Source organism: Acinonyx jubatus, chromosome E2, assembly GCF_027475565.1.
Source record: "Acinonyx jubatus isolate Ajub_Pintada_27869175 chromosome E2, VMU_Ajub_asm_v1.0, whole genome shotgun sequence".
In the NCBI taxonomy this organism is placed as follows: domain Eukaryota; kingdom Metazoa; phylum Chordata; class Mammalia; order Carnivora; family Felidae; genus Acinonyx; species Acinonyx jubatus.
In genome coordinates, this window is record NC_069396.1 from 26,698,527 (window position 1) to 26,721,953 (window position 23,427).

Genomic DNA, 23,427 nt, shown 5'->3' on the forward strand with positions numbered 1-23,427 from the left:
AGTACCCTCAGCCTCAGGCTGAAGCCCAGGATGTTTGGAGACTCTCAAACTCCAAGCTGTGCAAATGCAGAGGCAAGAAGCCTGGAAGGAACATGCCACACTGTCAACACTGGCCTGGGGAATTGGGTGGCTTATATTTTGCTTCTTTTTGTGTATCTGTTACATCGTAATTATCTTACTTGGGAATTAGTAAAACGGGGACCGTGGGGCCCATGGTGAGTTTAGGTAGAGCCACATTAAACAAAACCAATGTAAAGATGCACGTTCCTGACACCTGGAGGGGTGTCAAATTGCACCGCTGGTCTCTCTGAAGTCACCTCGGAGACCTTCACACTCCTCAGCCCGCGGGACAATAAACGGGGCTCCCCAGATGAGCTGTTCCTTCAGCCATTGGGTTTCTCTGAGATTTTACCAGAGAGCTCAGGGGTGCAAGTCTCCTCAGGCAATTTCCTGAGGAGCTGAGGCCTCGTCTGCCAAGTCTTCCCTGGCCTGCGCCCTGAGGAAGAGCTCGGTGAGAGGTCTCACATCCTCTCCTTTTTTGCCCCTGTGCCTCCACACCGCCCTCCACCCGCCTGGTGACCTCTGGGCTTCTGGGTGACCCTAAGGCTGCAGGCTTCGGGCAGACCTGGGTGGGGCCCTGTGGCTTCTGCCACAGAAAAGCTGACGGGATGGCTTCTGCCTTGGCCCTCCATGCTGACTGCCAAGGCCCCTGTGGTGGGGGAGCTCACAGGCCATTTCCTAGCTAAGCCCAAGAGGCCTTTGGGGCTTCTGAGGGCCAGAATTTCCTACTCTCCTCAGCCAGTTTTCAACACAAAGGGAGGAAAGGGTGGGATCAAGGGGGCTGGGGGGAGGGTGGGGCCTGCAGCAGGTTGAAAGACCCTGTCCCGCTGTAGTGGAGGCCGGCCCGCTCCCTGGTCGGGGTGGAACCCCACTAGAGCTGACCATTGCCTTTCTGGGGGTGCAGGCCGGTACCTGATAGCTTGGCCCAGAGGATGGACTTGGGTGCAAGGCTTGCCAGCCACACCCAGACGTGAGGGGCAGTGACACTCAGTCTCCTGCTGTCCTGGGCATTGTCTGCAGCCTGCCCAGCGTGAGATTTTCTGCTTCTTCAACTATGACAGGGGCAGATCTCAGGTGCCCCCTCACCCTCTGAGCAGAGCAGGTGATGAGGGGAGCTTTTCAAGTGCAAAATGGTACCGCGTCCCGTCTCTTGCCTCCGAGCTGAGTCTTCAGGTGGCCCAGAACCCAGTCTGGATGGGTGGAAGGACTGGGTGGCCTGGCCTGGTTTTCCCACCCCTCCTGGACACCCAGAGCCTGTGGGAAGCTGGGGTGCCCTTTCTCACCATGAATGAATGTCAAGTAAATGCTGTACTCCTTCTCTTTCCCACCCCGGCAGGGCCAATCCCGGTCCCCTGCCTCACCTTTCTCGGGTCTATGCAAGGCAACCACCCCTTCCTCTGAGCGCTGCCCCTCCCAGGGCCACTGGGAAGGAGCCACCATAGACCTGGGAACAAGGTCCCTTCAGCATGAGGGCAAGTTCCCTAATCCCAGCCCGGACTCACTCCTGTCACCCGCAGCCCCTCCAGCTGTACGGTCCTGCCCTGGGCCTCTTACAAAGGAGGCCACACTTGCCGGCTGTACAATTTAATCAGTGCAGATTATTTACAGAAAGAAACGTATGAGGGTGGACACTGACCTCCACCCCCCATCCCTTGGCTGGCTCTCCGGTTCTGAGGATGGAGGGGGGAGCAAGCCGTTGGACCTGTGATCCAGGTCAGCCCATGAGAACCCCACCCTCCAGGGGCCTCGGGGATCTGGGTGGCAGGCGCGCTTGCCCCGGGCTGAGGGGAAGCAGAGGGGACGGAGCCGGCTGTACAGTACCATTTCCACAGCAGCCTTGCCGCCTGCTTACTTCGGGAAGGAAAAGAAGGAGGAAGTGTCTCTGCCCTTAGGGCTGAGCCAAGGAGAAGGGGAGTCTCCGAGGCCACAATGGGCTCCTCTGGGGGCTCCACAGCCACATCCCAGTCTGCGTGAGGGGATGAGCTGCTGGCCCCTCTCCACAGTGTCCCCCCCCCCCCCCGCAGTGCCCTGGGGGACAGGGAGTGGAGGGGAGGAAACCCCAAGCCTGGTGCATGGTGGGCTGTGGGCACCCATCAGCCCCCTGTCTCCCTGGGGCCACTGGGACCTTGGCAGCTGGCTCCTGAGACCGGTGGGGTTCTGAGACCCCTGAGGACAGTGGTGTGGATGAGGGTGGGTGGGAAGAGGCCCAAGGAAGGAGCCCAAGTGGGTCATAGCTCAGAGAGGAGTGGACGGGGGCTAGAAGCCCAGCCTTGGGCTGGGGGGGGCGATGAGGCTCCTGGGTGGAGGGGCCGTGGCAGACCCCCTTTGGTCCTTGGTAAGGCAGGCCAGGAGGTGTGGGCTCAAGCGGTATGTGGGAGCTGGGGCTGTGGGCCCCTTGGCTGGTCGGGGGTGGGGTGGGCGTCTTAAGACACGAGAAGCCTCAGTTACTGGGGTTGAGGGAGGTGGGCTGGGAAGCAACCAAAACTCAACATGACTCATGGCCAGTAGGCTACTTCACCCTTCCGTCTGTCCCCTGTGGCCTGGCCTGCCCCCGGGGAGTAAGCTCTTCCTAAGTCAGAGATTCAGGTGGGTGGAGACTAGTCAGGTCCCCCCAGTCTCCAGAGCTCGCTCAGGTTGAGGAGGGCCCCTCCAAAACCCTTCAGCTACTTTCCAACTGGGCCTTCTGACCCTCTGGTCCTCTGGCTGTGCCCGAGCCAGAGGCAGTACGGGGTGGGAAGGGGTGGGGTCGGGGAGGTAACCCCCTGTCCAGAGCAGAACTACATTTAGAAAACTCTAACCCCTGCCCTGATGGACTGCTGCTCCTAGTCAGGAAAGTAGAAACAAATACTCAATTAGTGTGCAAAAAAAAAAAAAAAAAAAAAAGAAAGAAAAAGAAAAAAGAAAGAAAAGAAAAGAAAAGAAAACCCTGGGCATAAATAAACAATGGGGCAGGGCTGGCAGGGATGTTGGAGGGGCCTGGAGGAGCCCCCACCCAGGGGCTGAGGGAGCCATGGAAGGCCCTTGCTGGGTGCCCCCAGGAGCCGTCTCAAAACCACGGGCACCGCCAGCCCCGGCCCCTTAGCACCGTGAGGAGCGGGAGGGCCGGGCGCGGGGCGGGGTCAGACCCACTCCTGCAGCGAGCGCTTGCAGTAGAGGAGCATGCGCGGGGCGCCCTTGCGCTGCATCTGCACCAGGGCGTAGGTGAGGCCCAGGATGCAGAGGAGCAGCAGCAGCGGTGGCACCAGCACCATCACCATGTTCACTGTCCGCGTGACCTCCTCCATCTGCACCACCACTCGGCTGCCCCCGTCCTCACCTGTCCCCTCCCCGAAGTCCCCCTCTCCGCCACCCGCGCCGGCCTCGCGGCCCTCATCGCCCTCTTCACTGTCACCGCCCGCCCCGGGCTCTGCACCCCCATCGGGGTTGAAGGGCGGACGGGCCACATCGGGCCATCGGGGTCCCGTGTCCACGTGCTCTTGGCAGCCCATGAAGTCCCGCAGGATGGATTTGGGGTAGCCCGGCTCCATTCGCAGGCGCTCGTTGTCAAACTTCCAGTACTTGGTGCCCTTGTAGAAGTACGTGTAGGCTGCAGGGGCAAGCGGGGATGAGTGGTGTCAGGCTGTGCCCCAGCCACCGGCCGGTGACCCTCAAAGAAGACCAGGACATGCTGAAGGAGCCCCAGCTTGAAAACACCCACCCCGGGGGCGCCTGGGTGGCTCAGTCAGTTAAGCGTCTGACTTCCACTCAGGTCATGATCTCACGGTTGGTGAGTTTGAGCCCCGCATCGGGTTCTCTGCTGTCAGCACAGAGCCTCCTTGGGATCCTGGCCCCCCCGCCCCTCGCCCCCTCTGCCCTGCTTGCACACTCTCTCTGTCTCTCTCAGGATAAAAACTTAAAATAAAACACCCACCTTCTCACTCGCTTGCCTGAGCATTTTCAGATCTGGCCCCTCTCAACTTATGGGAGCCAGACCTGGCTCGGAGAGGGGCAGGGTTTGGGGAAAGGACCTGACGGTGCTGCCTGTGCTTCCTGGCTGGGGCAGCACGCAGAAGGGTCTTGCAGCCTGCCGCATAAGGGCTACGGTCAGGGGGCCCTGCTACCTTGTCCCAGGACTGGCTCACCCCACACCAGAGAGGTCAATGTCTTGCTCAAGGCCAGCCTTGCACACGGCCAGCCTGCAGCAGACCTGCAGCAGAGCCTAACATTGCCTTGGATGGGCTCTGTGGCTTTGGGTGCTCTGCCCATGTCCCATCAGCCCCACGAAGGGCCAAGTCTGAACTATGAGTGAGTCTATACTCTGCTGATCACAATGAGATGAGAGTAGTTGCATGGCGATGCCGTCACACACAGATGCCACGTGACCTGCCTAAGCACTGGCAAAGTCAGTGGGGTCTCCCCTGAGCCTAAGAACCTGGAACCTGAGAACCAAGACTAATGGTTTTTCGTAAGTTTGCCAGAGACCCTGCTGGAGAAATAAAAGCCAGGGCTCCCTGGTGCTTAGTTATAATGACAAAGGTCAAGCTTCCTTTCCAGGCAGGTAAGCGGGCACCTTGGTAGGACTCTTGCCCGCCATTGCTTTGAGCCAAGCTAACCCCCCTCAGGCTTCAGGCTCCCTGTGGGTTGCCCCGAAGGGAACAGGGTAGTTCTGAGTTCCTGCTCTGGACACAGGCGGACCTGGGTTGGACTCTTGGTTCCCTGCAACTTTCTTTCTGTGGGGTTTGGGGCCCATTTACTCAAGCTCTCTGGTTTAGTGTGACTGTCTGTAAAGAGGGGATGGAGACAGTGCAGGAGGGACCAGGACAGTCATGCTCTGGAAGCCCCCGGCCCAGGGCCTGCCATGGCTGCGTCCCTCACACCTGCCATCGAAAGGCTGGGCGAAACCTGTGTGTGGAGGAGGGGATGGTGAGTGCTGGGCGGGCTGCAGGGGGTTGGCCCAGTACCTGCATCGTTGCTCAGGAAGGCCCCTTTGGGGGAGGTAGGGATCCCCTGCCACACGCTGATGGGCTTAGGGTAGCCAGGGTCTCCACGCTGTGTATCCTCATTAAAGCGCCAGTACCTGTGAGCAGAAGCACCGGCTGTGGTTCTCTGGGTAGGGGCGTTCGGCTGGGGCCTTCTGCCTTTGAGGAAGGCGGTGCTCACCTGTCCTCTTGGAAGAAGAAGGTGTGACCTGTGGGTTCCCACCAGATGGCCGTGTCGATGCGGTCGTAGGGGATGCCCAGGCCGTAGCTGGTCAGTGGTTGCGGGTAGCCGGGCTCTAGGTTGGCTTCTCGGAAGAGCCAGTAGCGGTCACCTGCAGGAGGAGGGGCGGGTGGGTGAGGACAGGCCTGGGGCAGAGGGGCGTGGGATGGAGGGGACACGGGGAATGCTGTCCTGGGCTTACACATCCACACACATCCGCTGCCGCACTTACCGCCCCCCCCCCCACGACCTTGTACACAGGACAGTGTAGGCACTGACCCCTACACACACACAAGACAACTCACTTGCACGTCACACACACTCAGCACTCACGGGCACCTGTGACATACTCATTTACACACGTACAAGTCACTCACTCACACCTGTACCCACAGCACACGGTCACACTATAAATGGCCTGCACTCCCATGTGAACATCTGTGCCCCCCCCCCCCATACACAGTTCTTGTACAGAGGGAGGAAAGAGGGGGAGCCCTGCCTGGACTCTGGGCCCAGGGGCTTTAAGCGTGGGCTCAGGCCAGCTGGGCTGGGGACACAGCTGATCCACCGGGGGTGCCGCCCTTGAGGCCCTCCCCTGAGAGGCAGGCCGCACAGGGAGGGCCGGTGGCAGGGAGCTCCACTGTCCCTGCAGACAGACCACAGAAATCCTGCCCGGGAAGGAGGGGATGGTGGGGGGGGGGGGGGCTCTTGCCTTATGAGGAGGGGCTGCAGGAGGCACAAGACGCAAGGAAGGAGGAGTCACATGCGGAGCCCCTGTGCTACAGATGGACGCTCACCTCCAGTCAGAGCAGCCGCTGGCCCCCAGGGGCCCAGGTCCCCCTGTCCCCCTGTCCCCAGGTTTCTGTCTCCTCCTGCCCCACCCCTGCCTTGACTCGGCTCCCCACACTGTGGACATGCCATGTAGCCCTTCGCTCTCCCCCTCCTTCAGGCCCGCTGGGTCAGAGGCCAGGCCAGAGGTCAGGGAAGGGAGGCCGCCCTGCCCTCCCACCTACCCCAGCTTACCTTTAAAAAAGACAAAGCGTCCATCTTGGCGCTCGTAGGCAGCACTGATGTCACTGGGCAGGCCACGCCAGAAGTGCCCAATGGGCATGGGATAGTTGTCCAGGACGCGGTTGTGCCGGACCCGCCAGAACCAGCGGCCCTGGGGAGGGCGTGGGTGTGAGTGGGCAGGGCAAGCTCGCTCCCTCATACCGGGAGAGGCCCCTCGTCCAGCTGCCCCTTCCTAGGTCAGGGAGATCCGGAGGGGTGGCTTGGAAAGCCAGGGCAGCACCCATAAGTGAGCCCTGGGCGGGGTGTGGACCCCTGCACTCGCTGTGTGACCCTGAGCAAGTCCCGTGTCCCTCAGGCTGGTTTCTTCTTGGTCTAGGGTCTGAGGGCTCCCCAGGGGCTGCTCAGTGAGGGAGGGGTGGGTGTGCTCGGGCAGTCAGGTGGGGCAAAGATGCAGGGGTGGGATGTGGGGGCTGCTCTCCTGCTCTGAGACCGAGCCAAGGGATCAGGGGAGACACAGGCAGGGGCCAGACCTTGAACACGAACATCTCCCCACGCAGCATGGCTACTGTGTCAAAGTCCCCGTCGCAGATGTTAGGGCCATACTGGTCAGGCCGTTCCGTGGCTCGGGGCTGGGCTGGGGGGCCTGGCTTTGGGGGCCGCTCCGGCTTCCCGCCTGGGGGTGGTGGCTGAGGGGGTCTGGGAGGCCGATGGTCTGGCCGGCCCGGTCGCCGGGGAGTCACAGTGGGGAGAGGCCGGGTGGGCTGTGGCTGACCATCCGGGGTGCCTGCAAAGTGGGGTGGGGTGAGTGGGAAGTCAGAAGGTAGCCCCTACTCAGAACCAGGGGACCCTGGGGCACCCAGCCCGGAGAGACATGTGCTTCGGCGGTGGGGTCAACCTAGGTGACGCGCCCCCCTGTCTGTCCACAGCCGACCCCTCCCCCACACCTGCCATCACGCTCAGGAGGACCTCTGTCCTCCATACAGCTCTCTCATTCACCTCCCCACACTGGACGTGGGTCACTGTGCCCCTGAGGCTGCCCTTTCCTCCACTTCCCCTTGGGGACATTGCCCTCAGGACACCAGCCTGCTTTGGTGGACACATGCAGAGGAAAGAACATGGTTCTGTGACCTCTGCCAGGGGCCCATCTTCTTACCAGGTTGCCGGGGACAGAGTGAGGAAGTATCTGTCACGTGCCCAGCAAGGCAGGTACCGCCAGCCCTAACAAGGGGCTCGGGGTGGTGCCGAGTGCAAGCCGGGCCCACAGAATCAGTCCTCAGGAGCCCTTACCACTGGAGGCCTTCTTGGGTGGGGCCTGGACTGAGGGGGGTGCCACCTGCCTCAAAGCCACCGGGAAGTGATAAGCCAACAACACTCGCTGGCGAGCTTGGGACAGGCTTGGGTTGGGAGCGAGAGTAGGAGGAACGAGATCTGGGGCCAGGGCATCTTCTGTCTAATAAGAGTATCAATGACACTGAGGAGGAGAGGAGCGGTCTGTGAGGGGCCTTGGAGACCCCAGTCTGGAGCCACCATGAGGGCCCTAGAGTCGGCCAGTCCTGCGTGTGACTTCCAGCACCATCACTCACTCCCTGAGCAATGTGGACAAATCACTAATCCTCTCTGGGCCTGTTTCCTCATCGACACAACAGGGAGAGCAGTGGCACCTATGCCTCGTAGGGCTGGGAGTTGAGAGCTGACGTGCAGAGCCCGCTGGCCGTGCCCACGCTGCCCGCTCACCGTAGAGCTGCTGGATGCCCCGGAGGTCGTCCTCGGGCAGCTGGAAGGTGTCGGTGTCCATCCACTGGTAGAAGGGCGCCATGATGGCACTGGGGTTGCTGGAGTGCTCCAGCCCCAGCGCGTGGCCCAGCTCATGCACGGCCACTAGGAAGAGGCTGTTCCCTGCAGTGGGGATCGGCCGGGGGGTGGGGGGGTGGCACAGTCAGCTTTGCTCTGGCCCAGGCCCTGCGGGCTGAGGCCATCAGAGAGCTGGCCCTTCTGCCATTCTCAGAAGAGGCTGAGCTGCTCTGACTGCTAGGCCTCAAACTTCCCCATCTGAGAGGTGGGTAAAATGATCCCTCCCTTTCCCTACCACCCCTTGGAGGTCATGGGACAGACTGAGATACTGAGGGTCAGTGCTCTGGAAAACTGCACTGGATGAAGCTCTCCCCTCCCAACCCTGTCTCTGCTCAACTGGGTCAGAGGGCAATGCCCAGCTCTGGCTCTGCCTCCCCTCCCCTGCCCCGGCCAGGTTCTCACCATGCAGGTCGGTGCTGGAGAAGGTCCAGGGCTCATCTGCATCGAAATGGGTATCCCCGCCCAGACCAGGGCCAGGGAAATAGGCGTGGGCCAGAAAGCCCCCTGTGCCATCAAATGGTGAGCTGTCGCCGTGGAAGCCAGAGGCAAAGAGTACCATGATGTCAGCCTCCTTCTGCCTCCGCAGCCGGATGTCTTCATAGGGCACCTCCTGGAAGACCAGGGGCGTGGCCTGCTCCCACACACGGAAGGCCCTTCGCACTGCCTCCAGTGAGTGGTACCATCCCAGCTTCTCTGTGTAGTTCTGGATGCTGCAGTGGGCAGGGAGACCGGGGAGTGAACCCAGGGCCTACTGGGTCCACTGTCCACTGCTAGCACCCACTGGGTGGGGGCGAAGACACATGGTCACAAGGAACATGTGTAAGATCTGAGCTGGTTCGTGGACGGTGCCCATCAATATCAACTACTAGTTTATTCTGATGTGAATTTGAAAAAGACAACTAACATGTCAAACCCAGGAGTTCATTAGGATATGGCTAAATAAGGTTGCATTGTATTCAGTTAGCTTAAATAAGAAAACCACTAATAAAAGTGCTATGAAGCTAAGAGAAAGAACTAGACAGTTTGATACAAATGGCTGAGGTTTAGGAAACACAGGCCAAATGGCTCTGATGATTGCAGGGTCAGGCTGTCCTAAGTTCAAGGCCGGGCTCTAACATAATCTATGTGACCTTGGGCAAGTGACTTAAGTGTTTCTGAATTTGAGTTTCTTCATCTGTAAAATGGGGAAAAGGAGAGTAGCGCTCTCATCTTGGGGGCCCTGGGAGGATTAAATGAATTAGCTCATGTAGAACATGGGTCTGGAGTCTGCACGTGATAAAAGCATGATGAGGCCTGTTATTACCCACATAAATCAGATTAAGCTTCTGTGTGCTGGACAGATCTCCTCCCTTAAAAGCTGTTGGAGCCATGAAGTCACTCTGGGGGCCTAGGGTCTAAGTGGCCGCGGGAGCCGCTCTTCCTCAGGAGATAGAGCTGCGGGTAGGACTGTGGAGGGACTAAAACAAGAAGGGGAGCCCTCAGGGACTGCCACATGGCTCAAGGCTCAGGAGGCTTTCTTGCCAAAGGACTCAGCAGAAAGGAGGAAGGTGCCTGAACCAGGGTTTTTGCAGGGGACTTGCTGCCTGCACACCTGACAGATGCCCGGATTCCAGCCCTTTCCACCCTCCCCCCCAACCCCTCAGATACCTAAAGCCCTGTGCCCTACACTGTGGAGGCCCCCAGTTTGTACTGGTACAGGAGCTGAGCTGTGAGGCCAGCCCCGGGCTGCTGGCGGGTGGGGAGCAGGGAGGGAAGGAGGATAGAGCGGAAACAGCTCCAAGGGTCCTGACCTTCACTGGGGGAAGACCGGCCAGGGTGTGCGGCCGATCTTGTCAGCGTGGGAGCAGGGTCAGCTTGTCTATGTTGGACACTCTGGGGTGGGCTTCTGGGAAAGGAAGCTTTCCAGACAAGCCCACTGGGAAGCCTGAGGCCTCAGCCTGGGAGAGGAGAGGAAAGAGCGGTCTCTGGGCAATGCCGTGGGAGGGACGCTACCACGGACAGCCATGGTCCCTACCTGAAGGTCAGGTGGTGGTTATTCCACTTCCTCCCAGTGAGGGCATAACGTTTCCGTCGTCGCCGCAGATTGGCTTTCACGCGCACCCCGAACTGGTCTGGCACCCCGCAGCGGGGTCGCTTCATCCACCTGGGTCATGGGCACGGAGGGGTAAGCCCAGAGCCTCTCCTCCACACGCCTTCCTGCTTCGGCTCTGCCTCTTCCAGGCAGTCCACCCTTCTTCCACCCTTTTGCCTTGGGCCCCCAGCCACCCTTTGCATGGGTGTGGTGGCAGTGGGAGACTCTCTGCGTTTCGATTTCCTCATCAGAAAAACAGGCACACTGACCTCAGCCTGGAAGACTGAGTGCCCGACAGAGGCTCACCTTTGTGGAGTATCACCAGTATCACCCAGGAGTGGGAGAGTTACCCCTGAGGCCCTCTGTCCTTGCTACGTTACGCTCACGTATGCCCAGGGATGTGGCTTTGGGTCCCATCACCCCTGTCAGATTCAGAGCAGAGCTGTGGCCTAGTGAGGATGTCCCATCCAAGGCACATGCTGCTGGTCCTCCCCATTCCTGTGCCTGTGGCAGACATCACTAATCAATCCCATCCTCCTTGCTGCCCAGCCAGATTCACCTCAGGAGCTTTCTCAACACGAGTTTTCAGGTAGCCAATCCCAAGCAGTCCGAACTAAGATCAAACCACTTGCCATCTCTTGTCTAGGTCACTCTATCCCGGAAACTCCACCTGCCAACCCCTTTTCAGGGCAAGCTGGGAGGGCAGGTGCCAGTGGGGTCTGGGAAGGGCCCCATGGAGGGACTCACGCCTTGGTTTCTTCGTCAAGCACGCCTGTGACCGGAATCCCATAGAAGCGCTGCATCTCGGCGAGGGCTGAGGCCAGGATCTGGGCAGAGCGCATGGTGGACATGTGGCGGCTAGGCTGGGGCAGGTAGCCGTAGAGCCTCAGCCAGTTCTGCAAAGGACAGGCCACAACTCGGTCGGCACGTCTGGCACTGCTAGTCCCAAACATGCACAGCCTGCAGCCGCCCACCGCCCACCACCTCCGCCATCGCTCTGTTGGAGCCACCGCCGCCTCCTGCTAAAGTGACCACATGAGCTTCTGTGCTGCTCTGCCTGCTTCCACCTCCTATGGTCTGTCCTCACACAAGAGACACAATCAAAAGGCCTTTACAAGTCAGGTCTGGTCAACCTTCTGGTTCTGCTCAGAATCCTCCCGAAACTTCCCAGCTCAGAGTCAAAGCCAGTTCTTACAGGAGCTGCCAGGCCCCTCACTACCTGCCCCTGCCTCAGCTCTTAGACCTCACTCCTCCCACCCCCCACAGGCAGTCATGCTCCTGTCTCAGGGCCTTTGCACTTGCTGTTCCTGCTGCCCAAGTGCTCTGTAAGGCTCACACCCCCATTTTCTTCAGTCTGTGCTTCAACCTCGCCTTACTGGAGGGGTGTTTCCTGACAACATAATGTTAAAAGAAGGCCGCCATCCACTACACCCTGCATCCCTTCTCCTTCCCTGTACTTGTGACCATATGACACATTATATATTTCCCTTAGGTATTTATTGTTTGTCTTCCCCCACTGTTTGTCCGGGAGGGCAGTCCACAGTTGCTGTCCTTATTGTCGGACTGGGCACACCAGGGTGGGCCCCCTACCACTCCTGACAGACCGCTGGGGTTTCAGAGGTTCAGAACCTCTTGAGGCCTCACCAAGCAGGAAAACCAGCCCCTTGGGCTACTCCCTGACAAATCCTAGGCCTCCTGGAAGCAGAGCAGATGGATTGGGGCAGCCCACCCGGGGCCAACAGGGTGGGCCAGGAGGCCTGAAGTCCAGTCCCTGCTTTGCCACAAACGCTTTGCTCTTTCTGGGCCTGAGTTTTCTCAGGGGACAATGGGGTTATTGGGGTTGGGAGATTTGAGAGAGACAGCCCTGGGAAGTGCGGCTGGCACGCAATGGGGGTACCCGTCCCCTTCCAGAGTCTGCTGGGCAGGCCTTGTCTTCTCCTCCATCTATCCATCTGTCCATCCATTCACCCACCGCACCCCTCCTGCCAAGTCTTTCTGAGTACCCTCTCTGTGCCAGGTACCATGCCAGCTGGGGGCTGTGGAGGACCACGGCAGAGGGGTGCTGACCTCCAGGGGTTCACAAGCTCCCTGGGGAGACCCACTGTACCCAGAGAGGGAGGGTTTCACACCTGCAGGCCTGTGAGCAGATAGGACCGTCACAGTCGCAGCCGGAGGATGGGATCCCCGATGAGCCAAGCTGAACTGGGGTAAGAATTCACCTTGGCCATGAGAGCATAGTGACCACCATGGGAGGCTGGTGGGCACAGAGGCCAGGGACTTCTGTGGGCCTTGGCCACACGGAAGTGTCCTTTACACCTTTCCTGGCCCACCCTGGGGCCTCTGGGGCCTCCCCCTCCCCTGAGTGAGGGCACCTGAGGCCTGCTCTCTGGGAGGCTCTGGAAGGTTAAGACCCCATATCAAAGTCCCATAAGGCAGGATGATGGCCCGATATGGTGGTTGCTGTGGACCAACAGCCATGTGTCAGCTGGCCAGGGCCACGCCCTTATCTGTCTGCCACCAGTATCACATCCAACTCCTCAAGCACTTGCTCCCTCAGTGCCCCCCACCGGACCCTGGCACGGCTGGGCTGCCCACATAGTCAGCTCAGCAGTGCCCAGGTTACAGCTGGAGGGAATGGCTGCTGAGTCAACGAGGGTGGCAGACAGACGCCTGGCCCCAGCTTCCAGGCCTCCCGGGCCCTGGGGAACTGCCACAGAATAAGGCAGAGACATGGAGGTGGGAAACAACCGTCCGCTCTGGGAACAGATCTGGGGACAAATCGTGGCCCTGCCACTTCTGAGGTGTGGCCACGTGCCTCCCGGGCTTCAGTCCGTGGTCAGTGAAAGCGGGGTGCTGGGCTAGGACCTGCCTCATCTCCTGGGTTTCTGTGAGGGTTAAGCTGGGAGTCCACACTACTGCCTGGCAATGTGCTGGGTTGGGGAAAGTGCTCAATAAATGTAATATTAATGACAGAGGCCTGTCTGGTTGTCCATGGAGCTGCAGCCTTTTGCCTCCACCAACAGAGCTGGAGGGTCCAGGCTCCAAGGGGGGCCTAAGTGCCGGGCAGCCTCAGGTGAGGGCACAGCAGCGGCCTCCCCCACCAGCCCTCCTCACTCACCCCTCTGGCCCAGGGCTCCTTCCCTCAGCTCCACCGGACACTGGTGGTGCCGTGGGCACCCTCCCTGTTCTTCCCAAGCACGGGAAGCCTTTCCTGAAGCTGTGTGTGTGAGGGGCAGGGCGGGAGGTCCCCACCCGTAATGGACAGTTTCCCTGAAGAGGCATGGGGAGACCTGGAAGGCAAGGCCAGGCCGCTAGCCCAGCTCCAGCAGCCAGAGGAGGTGGGGGGAGAGGTGGAGCTGCCCGCTGACAGATGAGGTCGCCTCTACATCACCTATTTGCATAAGGTAAAAATATCTCACTGGAGCGCAATCACAGGCCACCAAGGGGCTGATTAGTGGTGTCTGCAGAGTGACAGAGGGAGGGCAGGCAGGGGAGGCTCAGGCTGGGGCCCTGGGGAGGGAACGGGAGGGGAGCTGGGCCTGTCTGCAGTGAACAGCTCCAGGGCCCAGCACAGCCGATGGGGCTGAGGGGCCCTTCAATCCTGGAGGCAGCTCAGGGGGTGATGGGAAGGTCCCACGGGTGCCTGCGGACCCTCCTCCGCACAGACAAGCACCCTCTGGGTCTTAAGGAAGCCAAGAGCTCCCATTTCAATATGGGCCAAGCCTTGAACCCTCAATGCCCTCGGCCCCTGCCAGGATGAGAAGCCAGGCTGAGAACCAGCGGCCTGTGAGGGAGGGTGAGCAGATACGTGGCCTGGGCCCAGAGCAGCTGAGCCCCAGATGACAAGGCGAAGAAGCTGACGGAGGCTGCCTGACTGTGGCAAACTTGTGTTCGGGGCTGACTGCCAAGTGCCAATCAGTCTACACCCCCCGTAGGGCTGTAGGCTTCTCCTCTCCCCTGCGTCTGGGAGGATGTTTCTCTCCACCCTACTCCTACTGCTGGACTCAGTGTGACAAGTCCAGGAGGGGAAGATGCAGATGCAGAGGGAAGGGGGCATGGGGCAGGGGTGCACAGGTGGGTGGCAGGGGCTGCTTGTGCCCTGAAGTCCCAGCTTGCTGACAGGCTCTGCTGCCACGGGCCAAAAGTGGGTAGCAATTCCCAGGGTCGTGACTGGCCTCCCAGTCTCAAAGCTGGGGAGAGGCTGTGTTCAAGCCCCTGCCGCCCCGACTGGCAACCGTAAAGACTGTCCTTTACACAAGTTGCCGCCTTTCTTTCCTTGTTACCTAGATTCTCATAGGTGGGGTTAGCCAAGCAGGTGAAACTTTGTTTCTCAGGTGGGGAAACCGAGGCTCAGATGGGTCAGGGAGCGGCAAAGTAGGGGGAACTCCTCCATGAGAGCCACTGTCCAGTGGGAGGCCGGGAAGGTTCTGAAGAGAGCTCTAGGGTCCACACAGAGAGACCCCACCTACTCCAGTTCTTTCACAGCCATTTCTTTCTTAAGCTCCAGACCCCACCCCATGAATACGTATAGATGCTTCAGGTGCATGTCTAGCCCCAGGTGCGGAAACGTGGGGCCATCAGGAGTCGGAAGGGGGAGATTCTTAGGCCCCTGGCTCCCAGGTGAGGCCGTAAACACAGTAGCAGAAGGTTGAGACCCTTCTGTGGGCCAGGCAGCCTGCTCTTATCAGCCCATTCAAAGCTCACAAGTCCCCCATCCCATTATACAGACAGTGAGGTTCGGAGACGGTGAGTGGCCCACCCAGGGTCACACAGCTGGCCTGGCTAGAACTGGAGTCCATAAGCAGTGCAACTGGCCCACTGCCTGTGAAGTAGCACCAGCTCCTCTCGGCCGAGGAGCAGTGCCCAGGATAGCACTGGGGGAGGGCATCTAATCCTCCCCACACCCCACATCTCTGGCTGGGGCTGGGCGCTGGGCCATGTCAGCAGGGCTGCCCACCAGGATTGCTGAGACAATGCCAAGCCAGGCCTTCAGGGAGGGTACATCTGCGAAGGAGCCGCGGATCAATACTGTGCATTAAGCCGCCATAGGGGTGGGGTGAGCTCCCCTGCTCTGTTACCCCCACAGCCACCTCCCCGGGCTCAGACGGCTGGGGCCCCTCCCACTCAGCCTTATCGGCCTCTGTGCGATAAAAGCCAGTCTCCGCTGGGCTCCGCTCCGTTTCTGTCAGCCACAGCTCTCTCTGTAGTCCAGGCTGACCCTGGCAGGGTCGCCAGCCAGGCACAAAAGGCGTCTTGTCAGGGCTGCCAAGGACAGACCCAGACCTTCCACGGTGTGAGGTCCTCATCGTGCCCGTCTCCCTTACCCCGTATCCCAGGCTGTGGGCTCTTGGGAGCAGGCCAAGGCCTTGCTTGGCTCTGCACTCCCAGTCTTGGGCACGGAGCCGGTGCTGAAAGAGACTTGTGGTCCTGGGGAGCCACAGACCCTGCAGACGCAGAGCATGCACCCTGGGCCCATCGGGCCCACCCTCTAGGGGATCCGAGCTGGGAACCCATTCACCGGCAAGGTGACCCAAACAAACCCGAGACTCATCCAGCCTTAGGCTGGAGGGGACCTCAGGCCATCAAGTCCAGCTACCTCCCTGAAGCCTCTAAGGCCTATAGCTGGGCCCATGACTCATCCAGCCTGCACCCCGGCAGAGATGGGGTGCCCACCACCACTGAGGTAGCCCATTCTGTCTTTGGGCATCAGTGACTGTTGGAAAGCTCCTCCTCAGGCTGAGCAGAAATCTGCCTCCCAGGGACACCTGTTCCTTGGTCCTGACTGCTTGTCCACATAACAGGCCTTTGAATGATGGAGGGGGGCTTATTAAGCTTCTCTAAGCTCCCGTTCTGCTCCTTCTTTGCAAAATGGGGTCGATATCATCACTCCTCACTGCCACACAGGGATGACAGCACAGATGACGCAGACCCAAGGCCGGTGAAGAGAGGGGGCACTCCGCCAGCCCCCCTGTCCTTGGTGTGTCCTTTACCCTTCAAGGTAGCACGATTCATACCTAAGCAGTTCCAGAAGAACATACTTGCTTATTTGGGGCTCAAGCTGACCCCCTCCACCACTATGTGAAAGTTGCAGTTGGGGAAGGGGCTCTGGGTGGCTGGGAGAGTAGGAGGGCTGGGGATTGTCCAGCGAGGCAAGCAGGAAGGAGGTGGCCACCTGAGTTCCTGTGCTCCCTCACCCTGCTCCTTCCCAGCCTGCTCCTGCAATCCTTAACCTGGAGGAAAAACCAGATGGTCCTTTGACCAGTGGGCGGGGTGAAAAATCCCTGTTTGCTAGTGGTTTCGGGGCTGGCTGTGAGCCAGTTCTTAGGGCCTCACCTGGAAACTCTCCTGTAGATGTCGTCCATGTAGATAGGGCTGTTCATGGGGTAAAGCCTGGGTGGCTGGATTGGCAGGGGTGGGGAGGGGTAAAGGCATGTGTGGCCCCATCTCCACCCTGTCCTTCCCACCTGGCTCCAGCCCAGCGGGCTCCCCATGGCATGGCACCTTGCAGCCTTTAACCCAGCATGCGTGCTGGGAGCTCAGCTCCAAGTCAGACCAACTAGGTTCAAAGCCCAGCTCTGCCACCCCCTGGATGGGGAATCTGGGGCAACTTCTCTTACCCCCTAGTCTCAGTTTCCTCTTCTATACAGTGGGGTAATGATAGTCCCACATTTGCAGAGTAACAGCAGGATTAAATGTGAAAATGCTTACAGAACATTCATAGGCCATGCCTAGGATGTAACCAAGTAGGTTGAAGGTGCTCAAAAATAACACCTGATCCTCACCGGGCCTCATGTGAGGACCAGTGGGCACAGCGTTCAGCATTTTACACACAAATGCACCGAATCTCCCCAGGAACTCCATCCAGTAGATGCTATTAATATTCTCATTCTGTAGACAAACTGAGGCTCAGAGAGGTTTTGTGACTCGCACAACAGCAAATGCCACTTGTTTCTCATCGTTGCTGTGTTTGGCTACCACTTTGCAAGTGCTTCTTTTATGCCCAGTGCCATGCTCATAAATGCTCAACGTGAAGCTGGGCTCTCACTGCTCATGGTGGCAGTCACTCCTGGGAGGACAAGGTAGTTCTCGGGGCTAAGAGCCAGCCTTGGAAAGCTGACCCACACCCTGGTTTCCAGGCTCTGGAAGCTGGAGCATGAGATGGCAGTAGGATGAGAAGCATCTTTGAAGGCTGGCTAATGGCTGCTACCCAGGTCCTTATCTGTCTGTCCAGATATCAGAGATTGGGTTGGGTCTTTTGCTCACTTCTTGCTGTTCCCACAAAGGAAATGGGATCTGGTAAAAGGCATCATTTTCTGTCTCTCTGATCCAAGCCCAGCTTGCATACCTATGCTGTTCTTGCCTGGGGGTGCAAAATCTGTGCTGCCTCCCCCAAAGGGCCCAGCCCACAGCCACTGGTCTCCAGGCATCCCCGGAACCAGTGTCCTTCTGAGGAGCGGCCGGCCTCATTTGCACCCTGACTCAGGGAGGCTCATCCAGCTAGAAGGTGTGTATGGTGTGCTGCAGGCTTAGATAAGTGTTCATGACGCCACCTTCAGGACCCCAGGGCCCCACGTTCACCTGTGGAGTCCTCCCAGGACCCTTTGTAGTGCAGAGGACCCAAGCAGAGAGCCCCTGACCCCTCTCTGCTTCTGCTGACTCAGAGAACACATCTCCATGTCCAAAAGCATAAGCTGGCCATGGAGCTTGGCCCCCGCCTCCGTGGCCAGCTATGCGAGTCACATAAATCTTGAGAGGATACGGAAGATGCCAAACGTCTTAGTCTACCCAGACTGCTGTAACAAAAATACCATAAACTGGAAAGCCTACAACATTTATCTCGCACAGTCCTGGAGGCTGGCAGTCTAAGATCAGGGGGGCAGCCCCGATGGGTTCCGGTGAGGGCTCTCTTCTGGGTTGCAGACTGCCGACGGCTTGCTGTGTCCTCACATGGCAGAAGGGGCAAAGGAACTTTCCTGGGCAGCAATCTCACTCATGAGGGCCCCATCCTCATGACCTAATCACCAGAGTCCCACCTCCTAATACCATCACCTTAGGAGTCGGGTTTCAACATAATGAATGGGGGGGGGGGTGGTGGAAAGTATGCAAACGTTCAGTCTAGAGCACCAACTGTAATCAGTGGTGACCCACAGCAGCCACTACAGCTGGCCTCGGGCAGAAGTCAAAATCCCAGCTGGGCAGAGGTGATGATGGCAGGGAACGTGTGGTCCAGGAACAAAAGGGGCCAGAACCAAAAGCTTGGAAGGGAGGGGCTTTTCCATGCCTGGCAGTGTAGCCATCCTGAGTTGGCATCAGAGAGTATAAGCCGTGAGGGCTGCAATTCTTTGGGGGATCTGGCTGTGTTTCTATGCTGTTTCTTCTGCTCCTTGGGGTGGGGCAAAGGAAGGCCTTCTTGTCCAGGGCTCAGAGAGGCCAGGCCAGGCAGATACACTGCTCAGACAAGCACATGCCAGGCTGTTCTCTGCATGGAGGCAGCTGACTGACTGGACCCTGGGGCGGCCCAAACACGGGGGACCTGACAAAAGGGCTGGAGGTGAAGGGCATGGCCCAATTGGATGCCAGGTCCCTGGCTGCACCAATCAGCCCAGTTCTCTCTGGGTTTTGGAACAGAGTATGGGAGAGGAGTGGTCTGTTAGTAGTCAGAGAAGAGACTGAAAAGCAGAGATGGGAGGGAGGAGAAAAGATTCAGCTTCTGCAGGTTCCCGATGACAAGGCCCTCACGTGAACCCCTTTGCTTGAGGGTGGGCACAGGGACCCTCTGCAGTTTCTGTTCCACATTTAAGAGAGGGTACTAAAAAGAGAGCACCAGTAGGGCCCCCAGGGGCCAGCATGGAAGTGCAGGCAGAGATTGGAACACAAGGAGCCTGGGGCTTTGGCTTGCCAGTCAGACCTGAAGGTCAAAAACAGAATTCGAGGTGACCTGCACCCCTCCTTTTGCTCATCTGCTCAGCCCCCATTCAGGGGCAAGGAAAATCTGCGGGAGTCCACCTCTGTTTACCTGGGTGTGTCCAGGTTTTAGTGGCAGTGGCAGCACACCTGTGAACTCTGGCAGCTGAGTCACTCCCATGGGGCGGGGCTGAGAGCCTGAAGTTGTGCCTAAAAGGAAGCAGTCGGGGGATGGGGGGAACCAGAGATTCTCTGGTGAAAACCAAAGGCACTTAAGCAGGCTAGGTGCCACAGCCAGAAACGGTGGGACTGAAATCCATAGGTGGGGGCTAGACTCTCGGGGAGGGAGTCCAGGAGCGCAGCGGGCACCCCACTCAGGCAGGGCCGGGGTCTATGCAGGGCCTGGGTCTATACAGCCATTCTGGGCTGGAGCCTGGGACTTGACATCCAAGGGAGTGAGTGGGACAGGGCAGAGTAAATCAGTGGTGGCTTCTCCAAGAAAGACAGCCTTCTCCAGGCTGAGGCCTGGCAGGTGGCAGGTGGCCGGTGGCTGCCAGCTCCTAGCACATGCCAGGCTCCCTGATTCCTTAGTCTGGTGAAACTCCTGTGGTTTCTGTCCTGGGAGAGGGAGGGGAGGGGAGAGAGGCTGGCCTTGACTCAGTTGCCAGGCTGCTCAAAGAAAGGTCCAGCCATGACCCGACCTGAAGTCTGGAGCTATGGGGGTTCTGGGGTGAGGACCAAGAGCCCTTCTTCAAGGGAAGGAGGCTCTCTGTACGCAGGGTGTGGGCCAGGCCCAGGAGTCTCCCCCATGCTGGTGTTCTGATAGCATGGGCCTGGGGACAGTTCTCCCACGGCTTCCTGGCAAATGGGCTGATTGCTTAAGTCATTTGACTTTTTGGGCCCAGATCTGGACAGACTTCACAGACTCCAGAGAACAACCTTGTACCCCAAAGCCACCTCTAGTTGTTGGGACAGCCCACCTGTCTCCAGTCCTCCGTCTACTTTGGCTTCCAACATCGAGGGTCCTTCCACTCTCCAGAGTCTCTTCCAGCAATGACCTGACCCAAGTTTTTCCCCCAGGGGAGGGGCTGCAGGCCAGTCACAAATCTCTAGCCAGTGCCACCACAGGCTTAGGGCCATGGTCTGTGGGCACTCAGGCCTGACAGTGCAGGTCCTGGGGTATGGGGACTCCCTCAGCTGGGACAGGAGGGTGTGATGGAGGAGTAGAAGCAAAGAAAGGCCCTTCAAACCACAGGTCCCAGCGCCCCAGCTCCTGGCCAACCAGGATGCCAATTCACAGACATGGCCACCAAATTCCAGCTTGATCCATAACTGCTTCCTGTGCAGAGAAGCCATTCTTTTAATTTTTAAAAATGTTTTATTTATTTGAGAGAGAGAGAGAATGAGAGCAGGGGAGGGGCAGAGAGTGGGAGACACAGAATCCAAAGCAGGCTCCAGGCTCTGAGCTGTCAGCATAGAGCCCTACACAGGGCTCAAACTCAGGAACCTTCAGATCATGACCTGAGCCAAAGTCGGAAGTTTAATGAACTGAGCCACCCAGGTGCCCTGCAGAGATGCCATTCTTAAATAGACTGTAAACTCCTCAAGGGTGGGTCTATGACTTGCAATCCTCTGGTCCTCAGCTCCACAGAGTAGTAGGTGGGTCCAATAAGCACTCTCCACCCAGTACCTGGATGGGGGTCCTCACCAGCAGAAGCTGCATATAAGCCCCTGCCTGCCCGCCTGTGTAAAATGAGGGGCAGCTGGACCAGCCGGGTCTGGGCTCCCACTCCACCTCCTGCCAAAGGCCTGGCTCCCTGTGGCTTGGCCAGGCCAGGCCAGGGAGGGAGGGCAGAGCAGGTGGGGAACTGGCTGGAGGTGTAACTTGAGCCGGGAGGAATTCCCTGCCCTTCCTCCATGCTTTTATTAAAGTAGGGCGGGGAAGGGCAGGCTTCCATCGGAAAAATCTCCCAGGCTGCCGGGGGGGAGGTGGGGAAGCCGCCGGGAGGCTGGGAGGGAGCACCGGCCCGGCTGCAAATAGAAGGCACGCAGCAGCTCTGGCTGCGAGGCTCCAGGCCAGCCCAAGGGCACCGAGGCCCCAGCCTACCGGAGCCAGCACCGAGGCGGGTCTCTCCTCCTACCGTCTCATTCCTGTCCTATCTACCCTCTCCTAGTCCCGGACTGGGAGTGGGTCTTACAGGTCGGGACAGAACAGACCCCGCTTTTGCCGGGGCAACGGAGCTGGTGCCTTCACTGTCTATGCTCAGGAGGACGGCGCTGGGCGACCCACAGAGCCCGCGTGGGGTATTGCGGGGGGATGCAGGTTGGACCTCGCTCTACGCCAGGAGGCCGTGCCTGGTCACCTGCCGGACCGATCCGGAGACGGTTTTATCAGGCGGGCTCCTGGTAAAAACACGTGCGGAGTCTGCCCTCTCCGACGTAGGGGCACTAGTGGGAGGAAGCCCCGGGGGAGACAGGGTCTCTCTTGGACCCACCTGGTCATGGAGCGGTTTCCGCGTTAAGAGCCCAAGTGAGTCGCCAAAGCGCCCCCGCAAGCGGAGACTGCTGTCTCGGAGGTTCTCACCCCTTCGCCCCCTCCGGGCCCGCTGCGCGCACGGCTCGCTGTCACCCAGACCAAGGGCTACCGAGGCGGGAGCGCTGCCTGCTCCGCCGTGGTCCCCCCAGGGCAGCCCCCTCCCCACTCGCAGAGGACGTCACAGCGCGCCCGCCAGGCTCTCGAGGAATCGGCCGCCCGGAGAGAGGAGAGGAGGAGAGCGAGGGCTGGGGGCAGCAGAAGCGACTCCTGGGACGCGGGCTGGGGCGGATCAGTGTCCGGGGTAGGGGTAGAGAGTGGGCACGAGCCCTACGCCCTCCAGGATTTGGGATGAGGTGCGCCGCAGAGGGCGAGCTGGGGAGAGGCAGTTTGCCGGGCCCCATTCTTCCCCGCCCCCCATCTCCCGGACGGGGGCTCTGTCTGCGCGCCCTCCACCCCTCTCCCCAGGCTGCGGGCGTGGCTCCCTCCCTCCCAGCCCCCGAGCCCCCAGCCCGCCGCAGAGGGGCCGGGCGGGGGTCCTTACCTCGGCATTGACTTCTGCGTCCTCCGCCGCTGCGCCGCGGCCCAGGCAGCCCAGAAGCACCAGGAGCAGCGGCAGCAGTCGCGGCCGCGCCGCCGCCTCCCGGCCGCCAAGGAGACTGCCCGCCCAGCCCGGCCGTCCGGGCGCGCTCCGGTCGCTGCTCATGCTCTCGGTGCCTAGCCCGGCCGGGAGCGCTGCACGCAGGGCTCGCCCGCTGGCCGGCGCCGGGGCCCCGCACGCGGCTCGGAAACTTGCGACGCTCCCTGGCTCCCCGCCCGGCGGGCGCGCGGCAGACCTCCTGGTCCGGGTCCCCGCCGGAGCCGCTTAGGTCCCCTCGGCAAATTCCCACGCCCGAGGAGAGGCGAGCAGGGCAGGTCCGGGCGCGCGGAGCCGGCCCGCGGGGGAGGTGGCCGGCCGGAGCCGCCCGCCGCGGAGTCCCGCTGCCTCGGCGCCGGGGGCCCGGCTCCCGAAAGCAAGCGCAACTCCTGAGCCTTTGTCTGGCTCAGCGCTCCGGCCGCCCGGTCCCGCGGCGCCCCCTGCGCGCCCAGCTCCCTCTGTCCATGCCCGGGGCCGGGTGCTGCCCGGAGCGCGCGCCTCCCGCCCGGGGACTCTGCTCGCCCCGCGCCCGCCCGGGCCGGGGTCCCCGCTCAGTCCCGGGAGGAGGCGCAGGGAGCCGGTCGGAGCGAGTGAGCGAGCCAGGGAGCCGGCGCCCGACGTCCCCGGCGAGTTCGGCGCAGCTCCGGGCGCTCCCAGCCCTCCTCCCCGCGCGCCGCGGCCGCCGCCGCTCTTAAAGGGCCAGTGCTCTCTCTGCGCGCGGACCCGGGCGGGGGCCGGGGGCGGTACCTCAGCCCGGGGCTTCTCTGCAGCAGGTGCCGAAGGTGGAGTCCGACCAGCGGCCCTTTTACTCTTCCAGGAAGGAAGGGATCCTTGCCTGCCCGCCCCTGTCACTCCCACCCTTGCTTTTGGAGAGCAGAGCAGGTTTGACACTCCCCTCCTCCCCAGCGACCCCATAGAGAGAGAGAGGGAGCTAAGAGGAAGGACGACTCTTCTTTCTTCCACCTGGCGGGTGTGTGGGGCTATAAGGCTGTGGTGGTCAGGAAGGAGGCAAGAGGGACCCAAGAGTGCTGTCTTGGGGTGGAAGTGGAGGGGGGAGATAAAAATCTAATGGTTTGTTGGCCCCAGTTCTCTTCAAATCCTCAAGATGTCTTTGGCCCTTGAGTGACTCTCCTCAAGTTACCAGGTGGGCAGCCTGGGCAGTGTGGTCAACAGAACACAGGT

The 23,427-nt window shown here is 60.2% G+C and overlaps 1 protein-coding gene across 1 annotated transcript; it reads right to left on the reverse strand.

Annotated features, from left to right (window-relative positions):
• Positions 1-1,628: 1,628 nt before the first annotated feature.
• Positions 1,629-22,849, reverse strand: MMP15 (matrix metallopeptidase 15). The gene is made up of 10 exons (XM_027075873.2): positions 22,153-22,849; positions 10,919-11,067; positions 10,115-10,243; positions 8,503-8,810; positions 7,984-8,145; positions 6,780-7,033; positions 6,262-6,400; positions 5,200-5,350; positions 5,001-5,116; positions 1,629-3,646 (listed from the first exon to the last, which is right to left on the reverse strand). Exons 1-10 carry the CDS (start codon positions 22,312-22,314, stop codon positions 3,180-3,182), a joined length of 2,037 nt encoding a protein of 678 aa, XP_026931674.1. The 5' UTR covers positions 22,315-22,849; the 3' UTR covers positions 1,629-3,179.
• Between the last annotated feature and the right edge of the window lie 578 nt (positions 22,850-23,427).